This window comes from Canis lupus, chromosome 8 (assembly GCF_003254725.2).
Source record: "Canis lupus dingo isolate Sandy chromosome 8, ASM325472v2, whole genome shotgun sequence".
In the NCBI taxonomy this organism is placed as follows: Eukaryota; Metazoa; Chordata; class Mammalia; order Carnivora; family Canidae; genus Canis; species Canis lupus.
In genome coordinates this window covers 4086220-4112639 of record NC_064250.1, presented here as the reverse complement: position 1 = coordinate 4112639, position 26420 = coordinate 4086220, and the positions used below count along the sequence as shown (strand labels likewise).

The 26420-nt window shown below is 53.5% G+C and overlaps 5 protein-coding genes across 10 annotated transcripts; 2 read left to right on the top strand and 3 right to left on the bottom strand.

Annotated features, from left to right (window-relative positions):
• The first annotated feature begins 3 nt into the window (after nt 1–3).
• On the top strand, nt 4–4119 carry PSME2 (proteasome activator subunit 2). The gene is made up of 11 exons (XM_025443042.3): nt 4–740; nt 1049–1081; nt 1493–1555; nt 1791–1877; nt 1995–2025; nt 2112–2209; nt 2987–3055; nt 3232–3299; nt 3460–3514; nt 3824–3910; nt 4002–4119. The coding sequence occupies exons 1-11, from the start codon at nt 693–695 to the stop codon at nt 4080–4082; spliced, it is 720 nt and encodes a 239-aa protein (XP_025298827.1). The 5' UTR covers nt 4–692; the 3' UTR covers nt 4083–4119.
• A 1087-nt stretch (nt 4120–5206) lies between these two features.
• Nucleotides 5207–7377, top strand: EMC9 (ER membrane protein complex subunit 9). Its single transcript, XM_025443377.3, has 5 exons — nt 5207–5639; nt 5780–5856; nt 6717–6786; nt 6876–6970; nt 7133–7377. The coding sequence occupies exons 1-5, from the start codon at nt 5442–5444 to the stop codon at nt 7311–7313; spliced, it is 621 nt and encodes a 206-aa protein (XP_025299162.1). The 5' UTR covers nt 5207–5441; the 3' UTR covers nt 7314–7377.
• On the bottom strand, nt 7368–10177 carry PSME1 (proteasome activator subunit 1). Its single transcript, XM_025443376.3, has 11 exons — nt 9991–10177; nt 9336–9368; nt 9129–9191; nt 8904–9014; nt 8770–8815; nt 8570–8667; nt 8249–8317; nt 8096–8163; nt 7934–7988; nt 7769–7855; nt 7368–7594 (listed from the first exon to the last, which is right to left on the bottom strand). Exons 1-11 carry the CDS (start codon nt 10027–10029, stop codon nt 7514–7516), a joined length of 750 nt encoding a protein of 249 aa, XP_025299161.1. The 5' UTR covers nt 10030–10177; the 3' UTR covers nt 7368–7513.
• A 2417-nt stretch (nt 10178–12594) lies between these two features.
• Nucleotides 12595–14230, bottom strand: FITM1 (fat storage inducing transmembrane protein 1). The gene is made up of 2 exons (XM_025443561.3): nt 13611–14230; nt 12595–13232 (listed from the first exon to the last, which is right to left on the bottom strand). Exons 1-2 carry the CDS (start codon nt 13874–13876, stop codon nt 12620–12622), a joined length of 879 nt encoding a protein of 292 aa, XP_025299346.1. The 5' UTR covers nt 13877–14230; the 3' UTR covers nt 12595–12619.
• Nucleotides 14231–17047: 2817 nt separating this feature from the next.
• Nucleotides 17048–25607, bottom strand: DCAF11 (DDB1 and CUL4 associated factor 11). 6 transcript variants are annotated; one of them, XM_025443064.3, is made up of 15 exons: nt 25442–25607; nt 24216–24590; nt 23182–23309; nt 22831–22958; nt 22490–22554; nt 22080–22180; nt 21704–21850; nt 21442–21496; nt 20804–20872; nt 20385–20442; nt 20099–20284; nt 19502–19655; nt 18957–19109; nt 18006–18112; nt 17048–17905 (listed from the first exon to the last, which is right to left on the bottom strand). In XM_025443064.3, the coding sequence occupies exons 2-15, from the start codon at nt 24368–24370 to the stop codon at nt 17771–17773; spliced, it is 1641 nt and encodes a 546-aa protein (XP_025298849.1). In that variant the 5' UTR covers nt 24371–24590; nt 25442–25607; the 3' UTR covers nt 17048–17770. The 6 variants fall into 6 exon arrangements, with proteins under 6 accessions (XP_025298849.1, XP_025298847.1, XP_025298850.1 ...); XM_025443062.3 differs by lacking the exon at nt 25442–25607 and adding an exon at nt 25062–25361; XM_025443065.3 differs by lacking the exon at nt 25442–25607 and adding an exon at nt 25062–25225 and having other exon boundaries at nt 24216–24422.
• Nucleotides 25608–26420: the final 813 nt, after the last annotated feature.

The window sequence follows — 26420 nt, the reverse complement described above, 5'->3', positions numbered from 1 at the left end:
CGGCCCCGCCTTGGTGCCCGACGGCCCCAGGCGCGGGGTCCCCTCGTTTCCCTCAGGGCCTCCTCTGTCTAGAGCAGTCGGCCTCGCGCCGGTACCCACCGGGGAAGCCCCGTTCTGCCGGGACTCAGCTTTGGCCGGTCTGGGCCCTACTCAAGCGAGTCCTGGCCCTTCCCTAGTCGGTCTTGAGAAGGCAGAGCGCCCTCCCGGAGGGACTCCCTGAGACTGCTCCCTTCCACGTCCCTCCTCGCCCTCCTCAGCCTCAGGCCCTCCCTCCCACTGCCACTCTGATCCCCCTCGGGCCCCTCCCTGCAGTCGGGCCTCCTAGGGGGAGCCCCACCACTCAACACTCCCTTTCCCTACTCTCCAGCCCCTCCCACCCCAACTCTGGACTTTCCTGTGACCGCCTTTACCTCCCCCTGGAAGCCCCTCCCCTTCTCCGAGGGGCAGCCCCGGCCGGGTTATCCCAGCGCCTCCCTCGGACAGCCCCTGGGCTTGTGACCAAGGCCGCGCCGCCTCTACTAGTCGCCGCTGGCGGAGAATGACTGAGGGGCTGCCTGCCGTTGGCGGCCTGCCAGAGGGAGGGGGAAAAGAAGGAAGGGGGCGGGGCTGAGGGGGGCGGGCCTGGACTTGTGGAGTGAAAGCGAAAGGCCGGCGGCGAGCCTGGAGACCCAAGATCTTGCAACCGGAGCAGCATGGCCAAGCCTTGTGCGCTGCGCCTGAGCGGGGAAGCCCGCAAACAGGTAATGGGGGATCGGGAGGCCAGGAAAGGGCCGGGGAGCCCTCCTGGATGGAGGCCAGGCTGGGTACTCCAGGGGACCAAGGCCGGGCCAGAGAACTCGACCTCTCCTTAGTGCTTTCACTTCTCCCGGCGGGGATCCCCAGATTCTTGCCTTCTGGCCGGTCTCTGCACTGAGCCTGGGCTTCCAGGGAGATCTGGCTTGTGGTAGGGAGGGCCTGAGCCAAGTTGGAGGGCATCCGTTTGTGAGTGGGATCTCACTCTTGACAACTGAGACCCTTAACCAACATCCGGGTACTGCTCTCTGTGCAGGTGGATGTCTTCAGGCAAAATCTTTTCCAGGAGGTAAGTCTTCTAGATTCAAGCGATTTGACTCGGAATCTTAGACTAGTACTTGAGGGCAGAAACCTCTCAGAGTGACCCCCAAATCCATCCTGGGCCCTACTTCCCTTATCAAACCTTCACCCAAGGCTCCTAATTATTGATCTCTACCTTTAGTTTGACTCCTTTTAATATTCTCTCTACCTCTGCCACTTCCTCTCCCCTCTTTTGGTGTGGAGTGAAAAGGTGTGGCCCCAAAGTCCTAACCTTGGTCTGCCACTTCCCAGCTTGGGCAAGTCCCTTCACTTCTCATGGCTTCATTTCCTTATTTGTAAGTATTAGAGTCAGTGATTTACGAGGACCCTTCCAGTCCTACTTCTCAGACACCTCTGGAGCATCTTCCGAGATTTCCCACCCTTGCAATGTAACCCACAGGCAGAGGAGTTCCTCTACAGGTTCTTGCCACAGAAAATCATACACCTGAATCAACTCTTGCAGGTGAGTGGTGGGGACTCCTCCCACCCCATCCCAAGGCCTCTCTCCTCTCCACCCACCCCCTCTAGCTAACAACTGGGCTCAGCATGCAGAGAACAGTTATGAGTAGTGGACTGGAAGCGTTAGGATGGTGTGAGGCCTGAGCCTGGGCAGAGGGTGGGTGGGCTGCTTGGAGGGAAGGCTGTGACTCAGAATGAGAGGCATAGGCTGGGCCGCCACTGACAGGAGCTCTGTGCAGGAGGACTCCCTCAATGTGGCTGACCTGACCTCTCTCCGGGCCCCGCTGGACATCCCCATCCCAGACCCTCCACCCAAGGATGATGAGGTGAGGCACTTAGGATGCAAAGCTCAGACTATAAACCAGGTGGAGATGATGGGCCTCCAACCTCCCAAGACTTTCCTGAAGCTACTGTCCCCCCCCCCTTTTTTTTTTTTACCTTAGATGGAAACAGATAAGCAGGAAAAGAAAGAAGGTAAGAGAGGAAGGGGTGGCTGGGGAAGAAGAGATGGCACATTGACTGCTAGATGAGAAGGGGCCTGAATGCCCTTTTTTTCACAGTTCCCAAGTGTGGCTTTCTCCCTGGAAATGAGAAGGTTCTCGCCTTACTTGCCCTGGTTAAGCCAGAAGTCTGGACTCTCAAAGAAAAATGCATTCTGGTAAGCCTGGGGACTGGGAGAAGGAGAAAGGGAAGACAAGCCAGGCCAGGCCCTCGTCTCCTTTGGAGATGCAAGTCTTTCACTCAGGGACCTGTTTCTGAAATAGGAAACTTCCTCTGGGCTTTGGGTTTGGATACCTTGGGTTCTCATTCCGCTAGACCTCTGATTTCACAGTGATATCCCTGTAATCAGAGCCTGCTGTGTCCACCTCCATATTGTCAGAACCCACCTCTGTACTAGGTACACAGTGCAGGTGTTGTGCCATCATGAGTTGGTTTAGAGCCTGGGTCCTAGGGGCACCTGGGTGGCTCAGCGGTTGAGTGTCTGCCTTTGGCTCAGGTTGTGATCCCGGGGTCCTGGGATCAAGTCCTGTATCGGGTTCCCCTCGGAGAGCCTGCTTCTCCCCCTGCCTATGTCTCTGCTTCTCTCTTTGGGTCTCTCATGAATAAATAAATAAAATCTTTAAAAAAAGAAGAAAAAAAAAAAAAAAAGCCTAGGTCCTAGAGACCGCTTGGGCTCAAATCCTGAGTCTATACTTACCTAGCTGGTTACCTTAGGTAAGTTTCTTGGACACTCTGTGACTCAGTTTTTTTTCATCCTTTGAATATAGTAAGAACATGTATCTTTAAAAGTTGCTGTAAAGATTAAATGAGATCTATATAGCGCAGTGCCTGGTACAGTAATAAGTCCTCAATTAAATATAGTTATTAGGAAGTGGCAGCTAAAAGGAAAAACCCAGTAAGTTTGTTGAATGATTCCTACATGATCATAACTCAGGTGATCACATGGATCCAGCACCTGATCCCCAAGATTGAGGATGGAAATGACTTTGGGGTGGCAATCCAGGTAAGAAAAGGGTGTATGAGGACATTGAGAGCAGGGAGAGACTTAGGGAGTGAGGGGTAGGAACTAGCTATGATCTGGGAGGAGGAGGAAGTTGGTGGGTGAAGGAGGGAGGAGACGAAGTGTTTTTCTTGCCTCCCATCTCTCTCTCTCTCTCTCTCTCTCTCTTTTAATCACAGGAGAAGGTGCTAGAGAGGGTGAATGCAGTCAAGACCAAAGTGGAAGCCTTCCAGACAACCATTTCCAAGTGAGGGCAGCTGGAGGACCAGCATGGGTGGCTGCAGGGACATTTCTTTGGGGTTTCCAAAGCAGGGCAATCCTATCAGAACAATGGGGAGCCCTGGAAAGGGTCTGAAAGAGTTCTCTCTCATTACCCATTCTTGTGTTTATCCTCTTGCTTTTGGCAGGTACTTCTCAGAACGTGGGGATGCTGTGGCCAAGGCCTCTAAGGAGACTCATGTAGTGAGTAGATAGTCATCAGCCTTTTAGCTGAGGCTGGCTGGGGGTGGGGCAAGGAAGGAGGGGCTAGAGGTCTTCTTTGTCTGTTTTCTGACCTTCCCAATATGGAAAATATTAAGCCAAGAGCATTGGCTCAAAAAACTGATTTGGGATTCCAAAACCTTGACCCCATTCTCTGCTGATCCTGTGGGATTCCATTTCTTGGTGCTGAGAAGGGGCTCATCCTCAAGTTACCTATTCCCTATATGAGGAAACCAGATTAATGTCCCAGCCTCTCATGGGGCTGACTCAGCTTTGCCTCCCACATCCCAGATGGATTACCGGGCCCTGGTGCATGAGAGAGATGAAGCAGCCTATGGGGAGCTCAGGGCCATGGTGCTGGACCTGAGGGCCTTCTATGTGAGTATAGAATAAGCCCCTATGGGAGATGGTTGAGGGGGATAGGGGGAAAGCCAAGAACCTGACTGCCACCCTTCTGGCTTTCTTCCAGGCTGAGCTTTATCATATTATCAGCAGCAACCTAGAGAAAATTATCAACCCAAAAGGTGAAGAGAAGCCATCTATGTACTAGTTCAGGGAAAAAAATAAATGACCTATGATTATGTGGATTACCTCTGGTGTGTGTCATTTGTTCAGAAGGCATTTATTGTCACCTATGTCCAGATACTGAATGTGAATCTACTGGTGGGAAAGAGAGGGGATGCCATGACAGCAAAGATGAACGGGAAGCCTGTCCTGTTCTTCTTTCTTAAGAAAGAAGTCATCGTGAAGAACAGAGTGGAGATTGTGACATGTCATGACAGCCATATAGGTAGCCTGTATTTGGGGATTTCGCAAGATCATTTCCATCTGGGGGGGCTCATGAGTGCTTCCTGGAAGAAGTGGCATTTGCACAGACCTCTTATAGGAATAAGCAGGCTTTGGACTGAAAGCTGAGCAAATCTGGAGAAAGCTCTGGGGCTGAGATCAGGGAAAGAAGAAAGAACACTCATCATCAGCTCAGAGCAAGCCTGAGTGAGGTTTCACTGGGAGAATTATGGGTGAAAGGTGGGACTCCTTCTCAAGAGCCGACAAGGGCAAAAAAACACTCCCAAGACACTGTGTTGAAGGAAATAACATCGCAGGACATAAAGGGAAGGATGGGTCTGTAAATTTGTTCTCTTCCCCCCTCCTTCAGCCAATTACCTCTTTTACTTCTGCAGAGACTACATTAAGGAAACCAAGGGCCATATATCCTGGGTGGCAAAAGTAACACAGCTCGTTAGCGATGGAGCTGGCCTACAGTACAAATCCACTCATCCTATAGTAGGAGCAAGGCAGTCCGCTTGGTGCCCAGGTTCGGAGACCCGGCGCCCTGGGACACCCGGCGCCGGGCGCGCGCTCCACCCTGCTGGCTTTGCTGGGCCTGCGGGAGCGGCGGCACAGGTATCAGACGCAGCCGTCCTCAATCCTGGGCCGCAGTCCAGGAGCCTAGCCAATCCGCGTGCGAGCGGTTCTCCCTAGTTTTCTGCGGTTCGCGGGAGACAAAGGCGGGGCAAGGTTTGGAGGCGGCCGATGATTGGGCAAAATGAGAACCTTCGAGCCTACCAAGGAGCACCATGTGGGCGGGGCTCCAGAAGCGGGCGCTGCGCTGGGCAGCCGGCTCGAGTGCCCCGGGTCTCGCGCGGATCTGGGGCCGCCCCCTGGGGGCGGGCGGGGGCGGGCGGGGGCGGGGCTCCGCGCCGCAGCGTGCTTACCGGGCCGCCTACGTTCCGGGCCAGTGGGGGCCTGGGGCCGGGCGCCGGGACCCGGGTCCCCCGGAGCCGGCGGGCTGTCTTCGGCCCGAGTCAGCGTCACTGCCGAATCTAAGCTGGGGGGGAGGGAAGGGGCCAAGGAAGGCGCCGGGGCGCTGGAGGGAGCTTCGCGGACGCGAGCTGGGGCCTCGCTCGCCATGGGGGAGGTGGAGATCTCGGCCCGGGCCTACGGGAAGATGTGTCTGCACGCCGCGCGGTACCCGCACGCCTCCGTCAACGGGCTGTTGCTGGCGCCCTCGCCGCGGTCGGGAGAGTGTCTGTGTCTCACCGACTGTGTGCCCCTGTTCCACAGCCACCTGGCCCTGTCCGTCATGCTGGAGGTCGCCCTCAACCAGGTGCCGCCGCTGGACGCCCACCGACCGCCGCGAACCCCCCTAACACCCTTAGCCCAAGCCCATCCCCGGCCTTGGCAGCAGTGCACACCTCCAGGGCGGGCCGCACGATTGAGTTTCTGATGGCCCCTTTCCCACGGCAGGTGGATGTGTGGGGCGCGCAGGCCGGTCTGATAGTGGCTGGGTACTACCATGCCAATGCAGCTCTGGACGACCAGAGGTGAGTGGAGTAGCCGGAGGCAGAAGGCTAAGGGTTACGGGATGAGGGATCGAGAGAACTCTTGGTCATTCCTTCCATTTTTCCTTCGTCACATGCTTAGGAGCAGGGACTAGATCCACCAGGCATTAGGCTGGGTATGAAGGAGCAACCTGGAAGAGCTGTGGTGGGGGTGGGGAGGATAGCTGTGTATCAGTACAAGCTGGCACCTGATTTGAACTGAGGTGGCTGGCCTGGCCAAGTGCTAAAAGAGCACAGAGGAAGCCCAACCAGTAACTTTTGGGGGGAAATTTTTCCTTATGTAGAGAAACAGTTTTCTACTTTTGTATTAACCACGTATCTGGATCAAATTATACAGTTTTGTAATTTGCTTTTCCCTCTTCAGTAAGTATCTGCCATCTTTCCATGTCTACACCAAAAAATTTATCCTAATAGCTATGTAGTATGAGTATGGATGTACTAGGATTTATTTAATGCCTTAAATATTGAGGTTGTTTCCCTTTTTTTTTTTTTTTTTTTTGTTAATACACTGTCCAATCATTACAGTAAATTCTTTATAAGTGGAATTTCTGGGTCAGCATACGTATAATATACTGTTTAAATTTGGGTGGCTATGCCAAATTACCCTCCCAAAAGATGACCTTTGATTTTCACCTTGACTAGCAGTCCCGAGCACCTGTTTTCCACTGCACTCAAGCATTAAGTAGTTATGTATGAAACTTCTAGCAGGTCTGACCCCCAAGGCCAGCTACAGGGAAAGGCCATCATGGTACCATCATCGAAGAGATCTGGGAAATCCAGCTCAGATGGATAGGGTCCACCCATAGTCAGCTCCTCACTCCTCTGATCTTCCCTTTACACAGTGCTGGGCCCCTGGCCTTGAAAATTGCTGGGCGGATTGCAGAATTCTTCCCTGATGCAGTCCTTGTTATGGTGAGTTTTGGGTTTCTGGGTGTGGAGTTGGTGAGAAAGTAGGAAGGGGGATCCTTGAAACCCTCACCAGCCTTTCCTTGTCTGCACAGTTGGACAATCAGAAACTGGTGCCTCAGCCTCATGTGCCCCCTGTCATTGTCCTGGAAAACCATGGTCTCCGCTGGGTCCCCAAGGACAAGAACTTGTGAGTGCCCCACTCCCTCCACCTCTTCTTGGAAACCCACAGCTCCTGGGCCTCCTCTGTCTTTGATCTTGCCCCAAGGGTCCATCTCTAGATGCTAATCTCTGCCAAGTGTCTGGCCCCACTGCCTGCTGAGTTTGACCTCCACGGGGGTTATTATTTCAGAGTGATGTGGAGGGACTGGGAAGAGTCACGGCAGATGGTGGGAGCACTCCTGGAGGGCCGGGCCCACCAGCACCTTGTGGACTTTGACTGCCACCTTGATGACATCCGGCAGGACTGGACCAACCAGCAGCTGAACACCCAAATCACCCAATGGGTTGGTCCCACCAATGGAAATACCTGAGCCAGGGCTGGGGGGTGGGATGGGGAGGGTCAGGATCTAATAAAGAGGTTGGGCTGAAGGACAATGGTATGACTATTTATTGTGCCTGGGAGGCGAGGGGAGGGAGAAGCCTCAATGGGCTGAAGTTGGGGAAAGTCTGGAGTCCTCAGTAGAAGATAAGATAGTCTCTGCTGGACCCATTACAGAATGAAAGGAGGCTCTCAATAGATCATTCCTTTTGTTTCTCCCCTGGGCTTCTTGAGCTTCTCAAAGTTCTTCAAGATGATGTCATATAATACAGCCTACAGGGCCAGAGAGGAGTGGGGGTCAGCCACAGGCCCCCAGTGGCTCCGGTGCCCCATATCTAGCATTATGGAGATGCTAAGCTCTGTCACCCTTCACCCCCAGCCTACAGGGTCAGGGAGTAGGTGGCCTGGGAAAGCTGCCTCTACCCATCCCTGCCCTCACTTCCTCACATAAGCATTGCGGATCTCCATGACCATCAGCCGGATGTCCCGGTACTCTGCCTCATCCAGCTCGTGCACCAGCTGCCGATAGTCACCCTGTGGGAGAGCTGGGTCAGGCCAGACTTCAGATGCATCCTTCCCCCACCCATGTACCCTGACTTAGGCCTCACCTACCACATGGGGCTGCTTGGCTGCTTTGGTCACAGCATCACCCCGCTCAGAGAAATACCTGTGGGAAGTAGAAGGATATGGAGTGGGAGAAGGAAGAGGGAGCCCAGGGCTCTGTGCAAGGCAAAGGCAGAGTGTGAATGCAGGTGCCGGTGGGCAGTCACTCACTTGGAGATTTGAGTGTGGAAGCCTTCCAGCTTGGTGTGAAGAGCGGTCATCAGCTCAAACACCTTCTCCTGGGGGAAGAATGCAACGGGGAAAGTGGAAAGCATCGTGGACTGGAGCAGTAAGAAGGGCAGAGGAGTGGGGTAGCGCTCTCACCTGGACAGCCACTCCAAAATTGTTTCCATCTTCAATCCGAGGTATCTGTAGCTGCAACCAGGTGGTGACCTGGGAGGAGGGAAAGGCATCAAAGCCACATCAGCTCCCTACCTAATTTCCAGGTTCCTGTCCTCTGCTTCCCTGCCCACAGTGGGTGAGGGAAGTATGCCAAGTCTGTCCTAAGCCCCAGGGCCTACAATTCTGGCTGCATTTGCTGTGCTCTCCGGCTCAGGCCTTGCTGGTGCTAAGTTCTACCTAGCAGGAACCAAGGAGGACAAAGGATTTGATCTGAAGCCTAGAGATGGAATTGGGAGGGCTCACCAGGTTGAGTTGCTCAATGACATCCTTAATCTCAGGCTTTAGACGCTGAAGGAGGACCACAATCTTCTCATTGCAGTTCACTGGGCCACAGGGAGGACCTAGGCAGTGGGCAACGGGGTCAGTCACCAGGCTGGGACTGTGTGAGAGCAGGGAAGAGCTCCTGGGAAGTGAGACTCAAGTCCCTTCATAGTGGTTGGTACCTTTGTCTTCATCTTCCCCTTTCTTCTTTTCATCTTTTTCTTCCTTCTGCAGGGAGAGAGGAGCTCTTGGGAGTCAGGCTGAAGGCTGATTTTCCCCATGATTGGGCCCCTCCTCCCAGCTCTTCCCAGCTTGCCTCCTGCTGTTTCTTTCGTTCCTCTTTCTCTTTCTCCTTGACTGGATCGGGTACTGGGATGTCCAATGGGGCCTTCAGATTGCTCAGGTTGGCTTCATTGAGAGCTGGCTCCTGGTGCAGGGTGGGAGGAGGGCTGGAGGCAAGGGCATCCCTCTCACCTCGCTCTGATGGCCCCCCAGACTCTCCCCTTGACCCCTCTCTCTAGCTTTTTGCTGCCCCTAATACCTTTAAAAATGCATCCAACTCAGAAATCTTCTTGGGGAAGTAGCTCCCCAGCAGGTTCTCTGTCTGTGTGTGAGGTGGGGTAGGGGAAAACGGAGGTCAGAATCAAATATTCTTCGAGGCAGTGAAGCAGGGCTGACACTGCCCAGCAAGGAAGGGTTGAGCAGTGGGCGTTAGGTAGGGGTGGGGTGCTGATGGGGCAGGTCTTACCTTGGTACACAGGTCTTCACGGAACACGTCCACCTGTGGGACACAGGCAGCCCTTCACACACCTGGCTTTATGGCCAGTTCACTTGAGGACCGTTCCCTTAGGGTTTTGAAGGGCCTGACCTGGGGACGGGTGGAACGCATCCCGTGGGGTTGGGGAGGGTGAAGTGGATCCCCGTGGGGCTGGATGTGGGGGATGAGAACATTTCTGGTGGTGAAGGGCGAATGGTCCAAGTGAGAACAGATCGCTCCGGTCTCCTGGGCTGTACAAGGAGGGGTGTAAGAGCCTCTGCGACTGGGGCAGGGACGGAGTGCCTTGTGGAGTGGCCGGGGGCCCTCCCGTGGGAAAGGCCATGAGGTGGCGGGGCAGCTTCGCACCCCGTCCGTGTGTGGCCCCGGGCCCCGCGCCAGCGGACCTCCCCTCCACGCCAGCTCTCCGCTTCACCGCACTCCGCTGGACCTCGGCCGCCGGCCTCTCCCGGCAGGCGGACCTCGCCTGTCTCTCCCGGGGCACAGGTGCTCCTGGCACCGAGCCTCACCGGGGCTCCCACCGACCTCGACCCCGACCCGCGACGGGGGCTGGGGCCGGGCACGACGCCTGCAGCCTTTCGGAGCCACGCCTCCCTAGCGGGCCCGTCCTCGAACCCGCAGCGCTCACCTTGGCTTGGGCTTCAGGCTGGACCCTGAGCGTGGCCATAGCCGGGGCGGGGGGCCTAGCGCCGCACGAGACGCGGAGCGTGCACCGGGAAGAGAAAGCGAAAGCGGCGCTCGCCGCCCGCTCGGCCTTCCTGGGGAGCGGCGAGCGGCGGCGCCGGAGCGGGCGGGGCCAGCCCCGGAGCCGGGCGGGCGGAGGGCGGCGGCAGGCCGGGCGCCCCCTGCCGGCCGCGAGGAGCGCTGACACCGCCTCCTGCGCCCCGGCCCGCCTCCCCTCCCCGCCCTGCTCTCGAAGCCCAGCCTCTCCCTCCCCGCCTCCTCGCTTCCCGCCTTTCGTCCCCAAGCCTACGGCCACCACCCCTGCTACTTCTTGCTTCGCCTCGCCTCGCCTCGCCTCGCCTCCCCACGCACCGCGGCCCCGCCTCCGGGAGCCCGTAGGCCGGCCACTCGGCCAGGGCCCGCCTCCCGCCTCCCACCTCCCTGCTCCCGGACTCTGGTTCCCTTGTGTCCCTGCTCGGCCTGGGACGGTGATAAGCCTTATCTGGCTCCTTTCCATCTTTTCTGGCCTCCCTTCCCCAGCCCTGGCTCCACGGGCATCGTCTGACCCATGCGGTGACATTCAGCCGCTGTCACCTCTTCAACCCAGGCCCCGTCAGCTCCCTCCTGATCCTTATTGTGGATTACACCCCTCTCTACTCTCCACACAGACCTCTCCAGCTTAAAGCTCTTTCCCAATTTCCTGTTTACCTTAGAATGAAATCTAAAGGGCTTTCCTGGCCCAGAAGGCTTGCCTGGACTGCCTGGCACCTGTTCTCCTTCAACTTCACTTTGTACTGCTTTGCCATTTTCCTTACACTTGCAAATAACCCGGCCTTCCATTGTTGCTTAAACCTGTTGTGTCGTGTATCACCTTCTTCATTCCTGCCTCAGGCCTTTGGCCTTACCAGTCCCTTGGCCTGACACACCCTTTCCCTGCCTGGAGTTGTCATTAGGTTCTCAGCTCAAATGTCACCTCTCCAGAGGTAACTTTCTCCATCATCCTTTATAAAGTATCTCCCTGCCAAGTCTCCATTACAAACCGACCTGGTTTAGTACATTCATAGCACTGAGCTCTCTACTATTAGCTCTCTACTATTACTATTTAGTTTGGGGAGGGGGGACATAGTGTGGTTTAGACCAGGGTTTGACAAACTTTCCCTGTAAAAGGCCAGATAGTAAATATTTTAGGCTTTGAGGGCTCTATGGTGTCTGTAGAAACTACTTAACTCTGCCATTAGAGCAGATAACTTTTTTTTTTAATTTTTATTTATTTATGATAGTCACAGAGAGAGAGAGAGAGGCAGAGACACAGGCAGAGGGAGAAGCAGGCTCCATGCAGGGAGCCCGACGTGGGACTCGATCCCGGGTCTCCAGGATCGCGCCCTGGGCCAAAGGCAGGCGCCAAACCGCTGCGCCACCAGGGATCCCCAGGGTTAGGTTCTAATAAAACTGTCTATGGACCTTGGAATTTTAATTCTGTGTAATCTTCACATACCATAAAATATTATTCTTTGTTTTTTTCAATCATTAAAAATGTAAAAAACCTTTCTTAACTCTCAGGCCATACGAAGTCTGGCCACAGGAGGGCTGTAGTTGCTAGTCCTTGGTTTAGAACACAGATGATGGACCCATACCGCCTGGGTTTCTAATTCTGGCTTTAATATCTACTAGCTGTGAACAAGTCACTTAACCTCTGTGCCTCGGTTTTCACAACTGTACAATAGGAACACTACCAAACCCACCTAATAGTGTTGTTATGAGGACTAAATGTCTTGGTTTATTTGAAGAACTTGGAGACACTTAGAACTCTGCCTGACACATAGTAAGCACAAGAGAAGTGTGTGCTATTATTTGTGAGTTAATTATCTGCTTCCCCCGCTAGCCACTAAGCCCCCAAACAGCAGAAACCTTGTCTTTCTTATTCCTTTTTTTTTTAAGATTTTATTTATTTATTCATGATAGTCAGAGAGAGAGAGAGAGAGAGAGAGAGAGAGAGAGGCAGAGACACAACACAGGCAGAGGGAGAAGCAGGCTCCATGCAGGGAGCCCAAGTGGGATTCGATCCCAGGTCTCCAGGATCACTCCCTGGGCCAAAGGCAGGCGCCAAACTGCTGCGCCACCCAGGGATCCCATCTTTCTTATTCCTAAGGCATGGGAATTATGCTTGGCTCAAAAAATACCTGTTACGTGAATGTGCCCAGGCAGGCAGGCCCTTAAGGAAGGCGGAAGAGGGATTCAGTGGAGGAAGCAGAAAAACAATTCAACCAGGCTGGAGATGAAGCACCTGCTCTACGGGAGTGCTGCCCATATCCAAAGGGCACTTTTATCTGCTCTAGCATTGCCATTCCTTGACATCGGAGGCCCCCCAGAGAGGTTGAAGTCTGCAAGGACTGGGAGACTTGAAAGGATACCAGGAGGGATGGAGATCAAACATAAGGAAGGACATTTATGGTCACTAACAGCAAGGAATGACCGAGGAACTGAGACTGCCTGACTCCCTTCTTACCCTTCCCACCCTTTTTGAGCCCCCCAACCCCCCTCCCAACCAAATGATGAGCAGAGCCAGAGCTAGGCCTGATTTGCCTTTATTTCCTTCAGTTATGCTTGCGGCTGGAGTGGGGCCGAGGGAAGAGCCCGTGGCCCGGGCTCCCTGGAGACCAGGACTGATGATACCAGCTGCCATAGGTGAGGTACCAGGCAAAGGTGCCAACCGCGGCACCCACCACCTTGTGAGTGTACTGGTGGAAGTAGATGACGGTACAGAGCAGCAAGAAGTTCCAGAGGCCCAGCAGCAGCACGTTGAGCAGGAAGACAAGGCGAAGGGGGGCCCCGGCTGGCAGCCCATGGGCCAGATACTTGGCGAACACTGCGGCTTCCTCGGCCATGAGCAGGCAGCAGAAGGTGAGCAGGAAGGTGTGGGAGGAGACCGTGTAGCCCCGCCACTGGTGGCCAGCCGCCAGGCAGCTGCGGCGGTCTGGAAGCTCGTGGAGCAGCAGGCCCTGGGGCAGAGGCTCGAAGCAGGAGCCGGTCAGGTCCTCGATGAGCAGGAAGGCCCGGCCGGCCCCCCGCCACACCGCTGCCCCCACCACCAGCCGGCTCAGGTGCCGGGCAGTCACTGCCACACGCCGAGTAGCCAGGAACACCACCAGCAACACGAAGCCCCCCAGGAAGGTACATGTCCAGCCCCATGCTGAATTCACAAACTTTCTGTGGGCACAGAAGAAGGGAGACTAGCTACTGAGACCCCTCCGCCCCAGCTTCCACGCTATCTGTGTTCCCACGCTGCTCCGTCCCCAGTCCTACACAGTATCACCCGTTGCTCCCCCCCTTCCTCCCCATCCACTTAAATTTTGTCGGCTCCTTAGAGGTCCATTCATCCTTCCCGGAGCCACATTTGCTCTTCAGCCCTGCTTCTGATTTCCCCTGTACCCCATGACTCTGTTCCCCTCCCCCCACCTCCCAATTTCTCCTCAACCACCTAGCCTATTTTTAGTGTCCAGACTGGCAGGAGGACAGAAACCTGGAGGTGGGAGCTGGGATCCCAGAGTGCAGGGAGCCGGCGCCCACAGCCTCCAGCGGACTCACATGTTGAAGAAGTTGCCATGGCTGGCGAAGATAGTCCGAGGGTTGACATGGAACTGCAGAAGGGGCCCAAAGATGACCACTGCTGCCAACCAGGCATGGTAGAGGCGCCGTAAGCAGGGGCTGCCCAGGAGGCGGGCGGCCTGTTCACTTCCAAAGTACAGCAAGGCAGAGGCCACCCAGAGCAGCACCTTGACCAGGCAGCCCAGCAATGCCCGGATTCGGGCCCCGGCCCCCAGCCCTGCCCCCACTGCCGGCCCCCGCTCCATGTTCCCTCCCTCCCCGCTAACCGCCTGCTCTGCTGGGCAGCTGAGGAGGGGCTGATGGGGCCCCCCCTGGACAAGGACAGGCAGTGACAGGTGTGGCAGACACAGGGCAGAGCCCTGTTGGCAGCTGGCAGGCGGGGGAGAGGGGCGGGGGGCAGAAGGGGCCAGGGTGGAGGGCTGCCACGTCAGCAGGGTCCTAGCTTTGGATGTGTGTCCTGACAGTGGCCTGTGTCCTTTCCTGTTAGCCCTGTGTCCCCACTCCAACCATGTTCTGGTTCATGTCAGAGGGCCAGGCCTGCTGTTCGCTGTCCTGTCCACAGCCTTCCTGGGTCTCCCTGTCTGTTTGGTCAGCTGGTCACTCCCACCCCACCCCACCCTTACCATGTTTGCTCTGCAGGGAAATCAGGGGTCCTGAAGATTCAAACTAACCAGACCTTGGAAATTATTAAAAAAAAAAAATCTGTGTCTGCCTCATCATCAGTGTGATCCGGCTCCTCTCCTGAATTCTGAGGGCAAGAGCCTGCCACTGCAGGATGCACAAGGTGGCTGTGCACGGTACTGCGTCCAGCTCAGGCTGGGGAGGCACATCGGCAGGGGTATCCACTTAGGTGCACCGGACCCTAGGGCCTTGACCTAGCCCCAGGCCCTGTCTGGTGTGAAGGGCTCTGAGGGGCTAGTTTGGCCCTATGCAAACCATGGTGGTTATGCAATGCACAAGCCATCAGATCTAAGATGGGATCACTCTTTGGTATGTTTATTATGACAGCCAACAGATGAAGCTCAAGTGTCCTGTGGAAGGTGTACTGTATGAGAGATGGTGGTGGCCCAGGTTGGACTTTCAGAACCCCAAAGATTAGGCTTACTGCCACATGATGGGGATTGGGGTGGGGGAAACCCTACAAGGGAAATCCCCAGCTTGGAGCCCATCAAAACCTTAGGTGTGTCCTCCAACTGGTTACCCTGGGTCCTGAGCCCTACATTGGCCTCCCAGCCTGACCCCTGGGGCTAGAGCCACAAGGCAGAGAGCGACCTACCCAAGGGATGTCCCTGTCATTCAGTAACTGAGATCCCTTTTTGCTATCCTTCCTCATTCCTCAGAATTGGTGGGATTTCAGAGCACAGTAGAGGCTCACAAAGTAGTGAAAGGAATGAGCAAGCAAGTACCCGAATCCTGAACTGTGTGACTTTGGGAAAATCAACTAACCCTCCTTGGTCCTCAGTGCCCAGATCCATAAATGGATCAAGATGGATTAATCAGATTCCATCTAGATCCTAAAGCCTAAACCTCAACATAGTCCCTGTTTATGGACCCTAATAGGAAGACCTAAAGAACCCCTCACATATTTTTAAGTTGACAAAAAATTTTTCATTGTAATTTTAAATAGTTGCACAAGACATAATTTCCAATTCTATTTATCTATCAATCAATCAATCAATCATCTTTCCATTCATTCTTTTAAATATACCCAATGGAAGCTAATACAGTGATTATATATCTTACCACTAACCATTTTAAAAAAGTGACAAAATCTTAATAGTCAGAAATTATATTTCTACTAGACTTCCCCCACAGAATCTATCTGAATGTTTTTATGCCTGGGTCTTTTATTGATCACACTTCTCTGCCAAAAAAACAATATATATAATTTGAAACTTAATTGTTTTAAAAAAAGATTTACCCGTTTATTTTAGAGAGAGAGCCAGCACACAAGCAGGGCGAGGAGCAGAGGGAAAGGGAGAAAATCCCAAGCAGACTCCCTGGGAGCTCAGAATCTGAGCTGAAGTCTAGAGTTGGCCTGCTTAATCAACTGAGCCACCCAGGTGCCACTAAAACTTAATTTTTATTTTTTTATTTTTTTATTTTTATTTATTTTTATTTTTTTTAAGTTTTTTTTTTATTTATTTATGATAGTCACACAGAGAGAAAGAGAGAGAGAGAGAGAGAGGCAGAGACACAGGCAGAGGGAGAAGCAGGCTCCATGCACCGGGAGCCCGACGTGGGATTCGATCCCGAGTCTCCAGGATCGCGCCCTGGGCCAAAGGCAGGCGCCAAACCGCTGCGCCACCCAGGGATCCCTAAAACTTAATTTTTAAATATTTCCTGTGATCATAAGGCTCTAGAAGTTAAAACATTTTTCCTCTGGATATAGTTCTCATAATACATGTTAGTAGTACAAAATGTGTAATTAGTGTAGCAAAGATTTTACACATTGTGATAATTAATAATAAACTAAAATTGTATTGGAAATGCATCTCTTAATGAGAATGGATGGTCCTTGGGGCCTTGATTAAAGGCTTTGAGGATACTAATAATTTTAATTTGCTTCTAATTTTAGTGCGCTGGAGGTAATACTAAGGTTCTGGGTGAGATGGATGGCATCCCTGGGTTAAAGTGGCAGAAGGGGAATGAAGTGGGCCAGTGGCGAGGGAGACTGGGATGGCAGTTTCACATGAGGCAGAGCAGTCAGAGGAAAGAGAACACATGGATACTGGGCAGCTGGACAATCTATTCTTTTAAAACAACCTATTTAGCCATAAAAGAGGTATCCCTTTCACCCCTTGTTGTATTTTTCAGAACCCCTGGAGGTGTGCACCCTGGTTTGGAAATTGCATTAGGGATAATGAAATGTCATGGGGACAGATGGATCAGAGCTGCATATGAATCCCAACCAAGTTCCCTACTGACCATACCATGGGCTTGCTCAGGGTCATGCTGCCTGACCTGTGCACACTGCCATTTGCACACTTTTACTAAAGGCTGGCTGTGAGGGTAGGTGAGGTCCCGAATGTGAAGCACCAGGTGAGGCCTGGCATCAAAACCCGTAGGTTCTCTCTGGCTCTGGGCTACTTCTTCTCATAGACCAGACTGGTACCAAGGCCAGCCCCAGAACAAAGCTGATGTGGGTGTTCCAGGCTCCAATCTAAGACGTGCTTACTTCTTGCTATCTTGATTTCTACTTGCTGGAAGTTTCTGAGTTCAGTGAGGAAGCTGTTGCAGAGTTCAGTTAACAAATGATTCTGGTATTTCTCTTCATCTTGGGGGCATCAAAGGGGTGTTTTTTTCCCCACAGAGAAACATATCTGAAGGCTCTGTTAAAACTACTTTCTTGAAGTCAGGGGATAAAAGGCCTCAGATAGGAAAAAGAAAGAGTGAGACAGAGACAGACACTGAGCCTGGTTCCCACAGAGAGAATTTATTGAGGGAGCCAAAGCCTTTATTGAGAGGACGAAGGAGTCCTCCTTCAACATCCCTCCTTGATACTGCTGGCTGCCAACATGATGGAACAGTCTGGGAAGGGAAGGCCTGCCCTGTGTGGGGCCACTGGGAGCCTCTCACACCACAGCCTGTCCCACCCTGAAGACCCAGACAGAGCAGGAGAAGACATAATTCCCACCCCAGCAGGGTGCTGAGGATGCCTTCCCCAAAAAGGCTAGAGCTCTAGCCTTCAGGATCTCTGGAAGAATGGCCAGGACGCCTGGCCTTCTGATTGGCCAGTCTAATCCTCAATATGAAGGACAGGGCAATAGGCCCGGCTGACAGCTCAGTTCAGACCTGACCTCAGGCATCTACTCTAGGAGCTAACACTTAACATCCAAACATGATTAAAAACACTCAGGACAGTTCTCCTGCTGACAAAGGGCACACCCCAGATAATGGCAGTCCTGCTGGACCCTGGCCAGAGATAGAGACCCTAGCCAACTGGGTGTGAGCATGTGAGGAGTCCACTCCGCCCCTTGGGGAGGATCTTCCAGGGCTCAGCTAGGGCCCCCAAACCTGGGCTTGTGTTTCCCCCATCCAATGCCAGTGAGTCCCCAAAGATCTCCCGGAAGGGAGAAAGGCAGGAAGAGGCAGAGAGCTTGTAAGAGGCTCTCCGTGTACGGGGCTGGAGATTAGAATTACTGGGGGGAGGAAAAGGCTGTAGAGGGGTGGGACACCGGGGCAGGGGCACTGGGGGGTTCCTCAGATTCTGGCATGTCGTCCTGGAAGTACTCAGCCTGGCGGTACTGCCACAGACGCAGGTTCCCGTCCCACTGCAGAGCAGAGGTGACAAGAGTCAGGAGATGCTGCCCCGCCTAGGTCCAAGTCCCAGACATGCACTGGTCCCTGCCCCCCAAACCCTTGTAACCTCACCGAACTGCTGACAATCTTTTCCTCAAACGGATGCCAACTGACGTCACGCACACAGGCCTTGTGGTTGGTCAGCTTCTTCACGATGCGGCCGCTGAGGAGGTCATACACTGTCCAGGGAAGGCCGGAGTGGAGAGGGGCTGCCAGAGTACCTTCCAAGCACCCCTCATAGTTCCTCATCTGCACTACTTACCTATCTCTTAGGCAACTTCCCTGCTTTCATAGGGGAGCAAAGCCCACACCAGAGGGTGCTCTAATTCCTCAGTTTCTTTTCCCTACCTTGGGCTGAGAGTATGGTCCAGCAGAGCTTGGGTATCTCTCCCTGGCCCCTAGCTAAATGTCACAGGGTCTACACTAAGAAAACGCAACATGGTTCTAAAGCTCTTTACAGCAATTTTCCAAGAAACCCAGAAGACACAGAAGGCATAACCAAAGTGAACAATGGGCCATCTGCAGACATCTGAATTTGCTCTTCCCCATCTGGATGGAGGTGCATCATTCTCTCTTTCCCAGTGGGTCTCTATCCGAGTGCCTCCCTAAGTATGGCACTATCCTAGGCTCCTTATAAGCGGTGGGTGTGTCTGTGTGCCTTTCTGTACGCTCTTCTGGCTTTAGGGGCTGCACATCCTTTACTTGGAACTGCTGTCTTTTTGTCTCTGATCCCCCCTCCCCCACCTTTCATATGTAATCTCTTTAAAAAACAGAATTGCATATATTTCTGGCAATCTTTTATATTTACTGATTAGAATTCTATGTTCCCTTTCTTAATTTAGAATGCTGATGAATATAAGGTTCTCTATTTCTCTGTTTTAAGGCTGACCTGCTCCAGGCTAAATTACATTTCACTTGTAGTCACCACTGGGCTTTTTACGGTGGTCACTGGTGGTTACAGGTGAAATGCCAGAGAAACATTCTTGCCTTTCCCAAGGCCCCCTGTCCTGACACAATCCTTACCAACAACTTTGCCAGTAGAGCAGCCGCTGTAGATAAACTGCTGGCCCGTACTATGGATGGGGGAGAATCGGCAGCGGATGAGGGTGTGCAGCACCCCATGGCCCCGGTAGGTCATCAAGGAGCTGTCCCCTGGGAGCTTCAGTTTCCGCCAGGCTGGGTAGGGATGCACGGAGAGCCCGGAGATTAGGGAGTCTGGATCTTCCCTCACCCTTAGTCCTCGGCAACAATCGATACTCACAGATGACTGCCTTTTCAATCCCCAACTGATGGCTCTTTCCCCACCTAATATTCCCCCAGGTGGCTCTGCTGGTTGTGAAAACACTGAAATACTTTTGTATTAGTTGGTTCTGAGTGATCTCCAGCCTCTTGCCCCAACTCTCCGCACAGTTGGGCAAAGAATTAATGTGTGGCGAAGGGGATGGGGTTTCTCCAGGCCATAGTTAAATCCACTGTGCCCCTGTTAGGTCTTACCAGGGGCTAAGTATTGGAACTTCCACCCCTGACTCTCCACTCTCCAGGTGTCAGCTTCTACCTTCCACACTCACCTTTTTTGGGCACCTGCTGCCAGCGGTAGTCCCAGTTTTGCTGTGTGGCAGCCTGCCGTGAGGCCTCCATTCCTTCCCGACTAGAAAAGCGTCGGATATCCCAGAGCTTGATGGTCTGGTCTTTGGAGTTGGAGATGAGATAGCGGGCATCACCCTGGGAATCCCCAGATGGATAACAAGGCATCAGAGCTTGCGAATACTGGTGGTTGTGTCTGTCTAGCTCTTCTCCAGGTAAAGGGTAAGAATGCCAGTCCTTTGACTTAGCTTGCCTCTTGCTTCATCCAGGCCAGCTCACTGCTGGTTTTCTACCACAGAACCCACCCCCTGGCTTGGTTTTCCCTTCTTTGCCCCAGGCACTGGCTGGGCCTCCCATTCTATCCTGGATTAATGGTCTTCTTTCCTTCTACAAAAAGCCCTGCCCTGCTCAGGGCTGGTGAATACAGAAGGATCTCGTGTTTCTTGGCTTAAGCCCTTCCCTAAACTCCAGCTCTTGCAAACCTTAACTAATAAGGAGCTCGGTGAGTCCCTACACCAGGCCACTGTGACATGCTCCCGGACAACTGTAACCTGGATGTGCAGGTCTGCTTCACTGCCCACCTTACTGTCAATGAAGGTGATGCCATCCTGGTGCCCAGCCAGTGCGCCCACAGGTTTGGGGTCGTCCTCCCGCATGGTGCGTCGATCCCACACTTTGCAGATGGCATCGTCACCCCCAGAAAACAGGATCTGAGAGCTTATGTCAGCAAAGGCCACTGCATTCACATCATCCTCGTGGGACTCAATCTAGGGGATGAAGGAAGCCAGAATACCTAGGGCCTCTTGCTAGGTCTTCTAATAGGGCCAAGGACTGGGAGGCAGAGGCTCTAAGTCTCGAGAGCAATACCTGAAGGGTGCGCCGGTTCTGTTCTCGATCAAAGACATATAGGCAGCCGTCATTTGCCCTGAAAGGGAAGGGATGAAGAGGGTCCTGGGGCCAGAACCAAGAGAATCATTGTTATGTATGCTCTGGAGAGTCTCTCTTGCAGAGTCCTGCTGAAGGGAAAGCCCCAGTCTCTATACGCAGGAGGTGGGAGAAAAGTTAGCTATGTTTGCAAGGAGGTTTGAGACCTTTCATTTCATGCTGGGGAAATGGTGAGCAAGAGGTGAAGTAGCTCTGAAACGCTGACCTTGGAGAAAAACAGGCTGGCTGCTCTCCACAGCTGCCTGGATAGCTGTGTCCAGTAGTCTCTGAGACAGCAGAGCTGGCCTCTGGGAGTACTCCCCTCTCCCTGATCAAGGGCTGCATCCCCTACCGATACTCACCCTCCTAGCACTTCCCGTCCATCGGAGGAGACAGCAATGGAAAAGACAGCAAAGCGACGCTCATCTGGCCTAAAAAGAAGCAGAGAAGGAGCTGGGTGAAGTGGGCCTCCTTCAGCCTCTGTTAGTCTACACAGAATCTAATGAGGGGGGATCCCTGGGTGGCGCGGTGGTTTAGCGCCTGCCTTTGGCCCAGGGCGCGATCCTGGAGACCCGGGATCGAATCCCACATCAGGCTCCCGGTGCATGGAGCCTGCTTCTCCCTCTGCCTGTGTCTCTGCCTCTCTCTCTCTCTCTGTGACTATCATAAATAAATAAAAATTAAAAAAAAATTAAAAAAAAAAAAAAAGAATCTAATGAGGGTTGCAAGGTGTACTTCTAAGGGGAAAAAAAAGTCCTGCCAATACGTCCCAGAATGTGAATTACCTCCATGAGAACCCTAAATAATCCTACAACCATCTATTTTACCCTGGTCCTCTGGCTGACAAGGATAGGTGCTTCCCTCCCAGGAATCCACACAGAGACACTTGCAACCAGTGTACTCTTCCCTCAAAGCAGGAGTTCCAGTTCAAGAGGTTTGCTCCTGGAGAGCCTTCCTTGAGAAGTTTCTGAAGAGTCTGCCCAAGGAGGGAAGCCAGTACCTTAGATCCAGGGCAGTGTGTGTGTCTCCCTCCCCGTAGATGTTGCAGATATGAACTAAGAGAGGCAAGAGAAACAAGAATCTTTCAGGGCTGGGGGAACTTGGGTGGAAGTGAAGTTAGGCAGGAGACGGAGCAAAGGGCAAGGATGTGAGACCCTGGGAGTGATTTTCCCGGGAGGAGGCATGGAGTCCTGGCACAGAGGACATGGACATTTGGAGAGGTCCAGAGCTGGAGAGCCAGTGGAAGTCTGGGGCATACTCACTGTAATCAGACCAGCTTGAGTATAGGAAGTGATTCCCATCAGGGGTGAAGGCCACATCTAGGACGCTCCAGCCTACATCCCGGGCCTTGATGCTCTTGAATTTATGAAAGCGGCCATACCGGCAGTCATACAGTCGGATCGTCTGGTCTGGGGAAGTAGGAATCAGGCAGAATTAGGGAACCCCCTCCTGGCATCCTCTCTAGATCTGACCTCTCTTCCTCTGTACATCTGTGGAATCTTCCCTTGATCATGGGAAACATGTTCTGGCCAAGCATCCCTAACCCAGGGAGTTCCTTGGGCCTGGGTCCTTCTAGCCTCAGTCAGAGGGTATGCTCCTTGTTCCAGGGCAGTTTGCAGGACCAGGGTCTGGTGGTACCTTGGCAAGCAGACATGAAGATCTGACCATCTTTGCTGTAGATGCCACAGAAAGCCTTCTGAGAGTAGGTGTCAGTGAAGCCCAGATCATTGGGCAAGAAGCTGGAAAGCAGAGGCAAAGTGAAGGTAAAGGGAGCTGAGGAAGAGGAACGTCCTGGTTAGCAGAATCCTAACAGTGAGTGTGAGTACAAGGGTGGACTTCCCTTTTGCCTTGGGGTACGATCCCTTTTCTTTCATTCATTCAATCATCCTCTTAATTTCTATACTCTTCCAGTTTGTTTACCCTCAAGCTTTGATCCCATTCAACCTAACTTTAATATCCCTGAGCATCCTCTAACACCTGCCTCTTCAAAGTTTAAGGGATAAAACCTATCTGGCTCTTAGAGTCTCTCCACCAAGCCCCATACTCACTGAGACATCATTCGAGACCGTTCTCCAAGGGAGAAGCTTCCCCGGTGGCAGAGGCCCCGTTCTCTCTAAAGGAAGGGATTGGGGAATATTGCTAGCAGAAACAGAGGGCCACTTCAGCCGCACCAACCCCCCTCCTCCAAAGATATTGCTCTTGCTGCAGAAATGGACACCACATACACAAGTATGTCCCACCAAACTCTGATGCAGGCTGGCTAAGAAGTCTCCAGCTCCAGCACTTCAGGATTCCTTAGAAGGTTTATTTCCCTCTTCTCTAGGGCAGGCAGGGCTCTGGCTACCTCAAAAGTCCTGTGGCCAGGCTGGTTGGAGGTGGAGAGGCCTACCTGGTGCAGCATCTGAGGAAAGGTGTGCTCCTGTGCTGCCCGCCTAAGCCCCAGCCGCCCTGTGGCCAATTCCACTTGCGTCTTGATCTCATTGCATTCCAGCTCCCGGGTGTCAGGGGTTGCATCCACTGTGAGTACCAAGGAGAAGTTCCATCCTAGGTCATCCAGTCCCAGGACTGTCCTCCAGCCCACTTGATGTGGCTGAATATACTGGGGTTACAAAGACTCCCTCATTCCCTGAATCATCCCATCTTCTTTCAATTTAACCTACTGTTCTTGCAAAAAAACAGAAAAAGGGTTTTCTAATGAAAGTCTTCAGATGTTAGTGTCTCAATCTGCCTTTCCTCTTACCAGGTGGGTTGTATCGGTCCCCAAGACGACCATCCCAAGCACTGTCATGCTCTTCCTCTGAGTCCGAGAGGGCCTGGATGAGTTGTAAATTTGCTGCACCTCCTCCCTGCACCAGCCTCACTTGGCCTCTGTGGAGAGATGCCCATGATAAAAGGGAGGATCTGTTCCCCAAACCAACCAAATTCAGAGTCAATGGCTACTCAGCTCTTAGATCACCTGCTACTCAAACCCTCGTACTGTTCCCATGTTGTAGTTTGAGGTTGACCAGACCTTGGCTGTTACTTTCAGTCTCCTATAAGATACAGTAGGAAATGAATCTTCGTGCTTACAGCAGGAGTAGAGAACCCCAACATTCCATGGAAGTTGACACACCTACTAAGTTGACTTCCTAAGGAGCTAAAAATTCTGAGAGCATTTCCTTCTGAGCCTCTGCCTGAGGAGTCCATCACAGAACACAGTATTCTGAAGGGATCCCCGAGCTTGTCTTCTTCCCCAAGGAGCCACAGCTAAGAAATGGAGCCAGTGGCACACCTTTCCAGTCAATTACTGGTGGTGGTCACTTTCCTCAAAGCATTCTTTCCTCAAGAACAGGGTAAGAGTTAGGTTAATTTAAACTTGTTTTTCAAGTAAATCCACATGGCCTCATATCACATGTCAGCAACTTCTCGAAAGTTCAACACCCACCTCCCCAGCTCTTCTCTTTACCCTTCACGTCACTCCTTTTCTATCATAGCAAGGTTTTTATTTTATTTTTCACTTACTTGGAAAATGGATTCCATTTGTGTAGTCTTAGCTAGAGAGGCTCCCCAACAGTCCCCTCAAACACAAAAGCAAGTCGTCTTCATGACCCTCCCTAATTAAAAACAACTCTTATTGGGTGTTGAGCTCAGTGCCTGAGTGTCCAGAAGGGAAGCTCAAACAGAACAGCTGGTCTGGGCTAATCTCACTTCCTATTCTTTGTAACCTCCCTGCCTGGAGTTGGGATCAAGGGACTGTGGTGATCCCTGGTGGGGACACATCAGAGGGTAAGTTACCTGCGGAGGAGATAGGCCAGTACCTGGGCCAGATCCACATCTTCATCCTCCTCTTCCTCTTCCTCGCTCCGACGCAGGCTAGCACCTCTTCGGGGCAAGCCCTCGGAGGGGTCTCCGGACCCAGTTCCTGCACTGCTGCTGTTCCGTGATCCCATCTTCTGATCACAGCATCATTAGGTCCTGTGCAGGGACTCCTCCTGTCACCTCCTTAGGTTCGGTGAAAGCAAAGCCTGCTCTAGAAACACCAGGGTTCTCCCGAGATAGAACGGTAGGTATCTCTAGGAGGGCGACCCTTCCTAGGGATTGAAATCTGTAGGACAGATTCTCTGTAGCCTGTGACAACTCCCAAGGCTTCAGGAACACAAACCCCCAATTCTGTGAAGCAAAAAAAAAAAAAAAAAAAAAATCAGAGAGTGAAGCCTAGGGCGCTACCCTAGCTCACCAATGAGAATCCTTTGAAGAGGAATTTCTCAGTTTTCTACCTCAAACTCACCTATCAAAGTCCCTGGAGGGGTGGGTGAATTCCCAGGTAACCTCTTTGGCCGACCAATCAAAACCCCTCGCGGAAGAAAGCGCCTCATTAGCTTATCTTATCTAACCAATCAAAAGCCTTAGGGCTCTGAGACCCCCCGACGCCCCCCTTAGGAACCAATCAGAGCGCTCCGTTGCAAAAGCCGGCAGCATCGACAACCAATAAGGTTCGAATTCGACTTAACACCCCCTCCTTTCTCGCCTCACGCCCACGTGGTGTGCCGGGGGTGTGTACGCCAAGTGGGGGAGGCAGGGAGGAAGCCGAGAAGCCCCTCCCACTGGAGCCGGGTTCCTGCCCCGCGCGAGACCACCCACCAGCCAGGAGCGGTCGCAGGACCCGCAGCGGCTCGAGGCCTTGTTTACACCGACTGAGGCCGCAGCCCGGCCAACCGCTCTCCGTCACGCGCCTCCTTCGTCACGCATCTCCCGGCTGCCCGGCCGGCGGCTGCACACGTCACGCGTCGCCCCTGTCGGCCCCGCCCCCTTGGCCCGCTAACTGGACGGCGGAGCGCGGCGACTGCTGGATGGGCGGGAGAAAGTGGGCGAGCGCTGCGGGGGGGGAGGAGAGCGCGCCACCGAGGAGGGCGGTCGCTCGGGGTTGGGAGGAGTAAGTGGGGAACGGCTGCTTCCTGAGAGACGGCGGAACTACGCTTAACGGGTGACGGGCGGGGCTTAAGAAGTCGGTGCTTCGCTACCTGGAGGTGTCTTTAGCGAAAGATACAATTTGCTGTCGGCCCCTGACGTTCTTTTGGCTTCACAATTTCCAGGCGATCTCTCAGGGCCTCCCTTTCTCCTCACTCGCCGCCCCCACCCCGGCTTCAGCCTTCCTTTTTTTTGTTGGCTGCAGCTTCATTCGGCTTTGCTCTAAGGGGTGGCCAGTGCCTTTGGGGTGTGCTTACGTCACAGAGGGAGATCCGGGCCTCCATACCCTCTCTTCCGGGATCCGGGAGCCTTGTTTTGTGGGGACCGCCCTTTCTAGACCAGCCCTTAGCTGCTTTGGCCACTTTTTAGACGATCCCTGGCTTTTCTCCGCGGTCTTTGCAGACGCTCCCTAATACTAGCCAGGGTCTCTAGAGGCCTTTCCGGTTCAGTCTGTTTCCCTCAGACTCTCCTCGGCTCTCCGGGATTTGCAGACCTTCCCTAGATGGTCGGTCTTCGGCTGGCCTCCCGGCCCGGGCGCCTAGTCCGGGGAGTGCCTGAGAGCCGCCTCCTTCCCCTCCTCTGGGTTGATGAGTAACCCACTGAGCCCAAGGCCCGGACGTGCCACGTCTCGGGATCCTCTCCCAGGCAGGAGGTCGAGTGACCTCGCGGCGCCGAGTGCAAAGGCCCTGGTTCCTAGCTGCACGGCAGTCCGCATTCTCTGGGAAGTGTTGCGAGCTCACCTAGGGCCTCCCCGAGTTCAGGGATGGGTGCGAGGGCTCTTAGCTGCCCCTGGGGCCCCCCTGCCTCTCAGTGTCCCTAGGAGGGCGAGGGTGTGGTCAGACCCGGGCGCTTCTTGGCCTCCAGACAGGTAGAGCCGAGCTTATCATCTCTGATCACTAGAGCGGCCACATATGGGCGTGCGATCGGTACTGGGCTCTACGCTTCCAAGGGCCCCGTGCTTGGTTTAATGTCCTGCTATCGCCGTCTTATTCTTAATTTAAAAAGTTTTTTTTTTTTTTAAGATTTTATTTA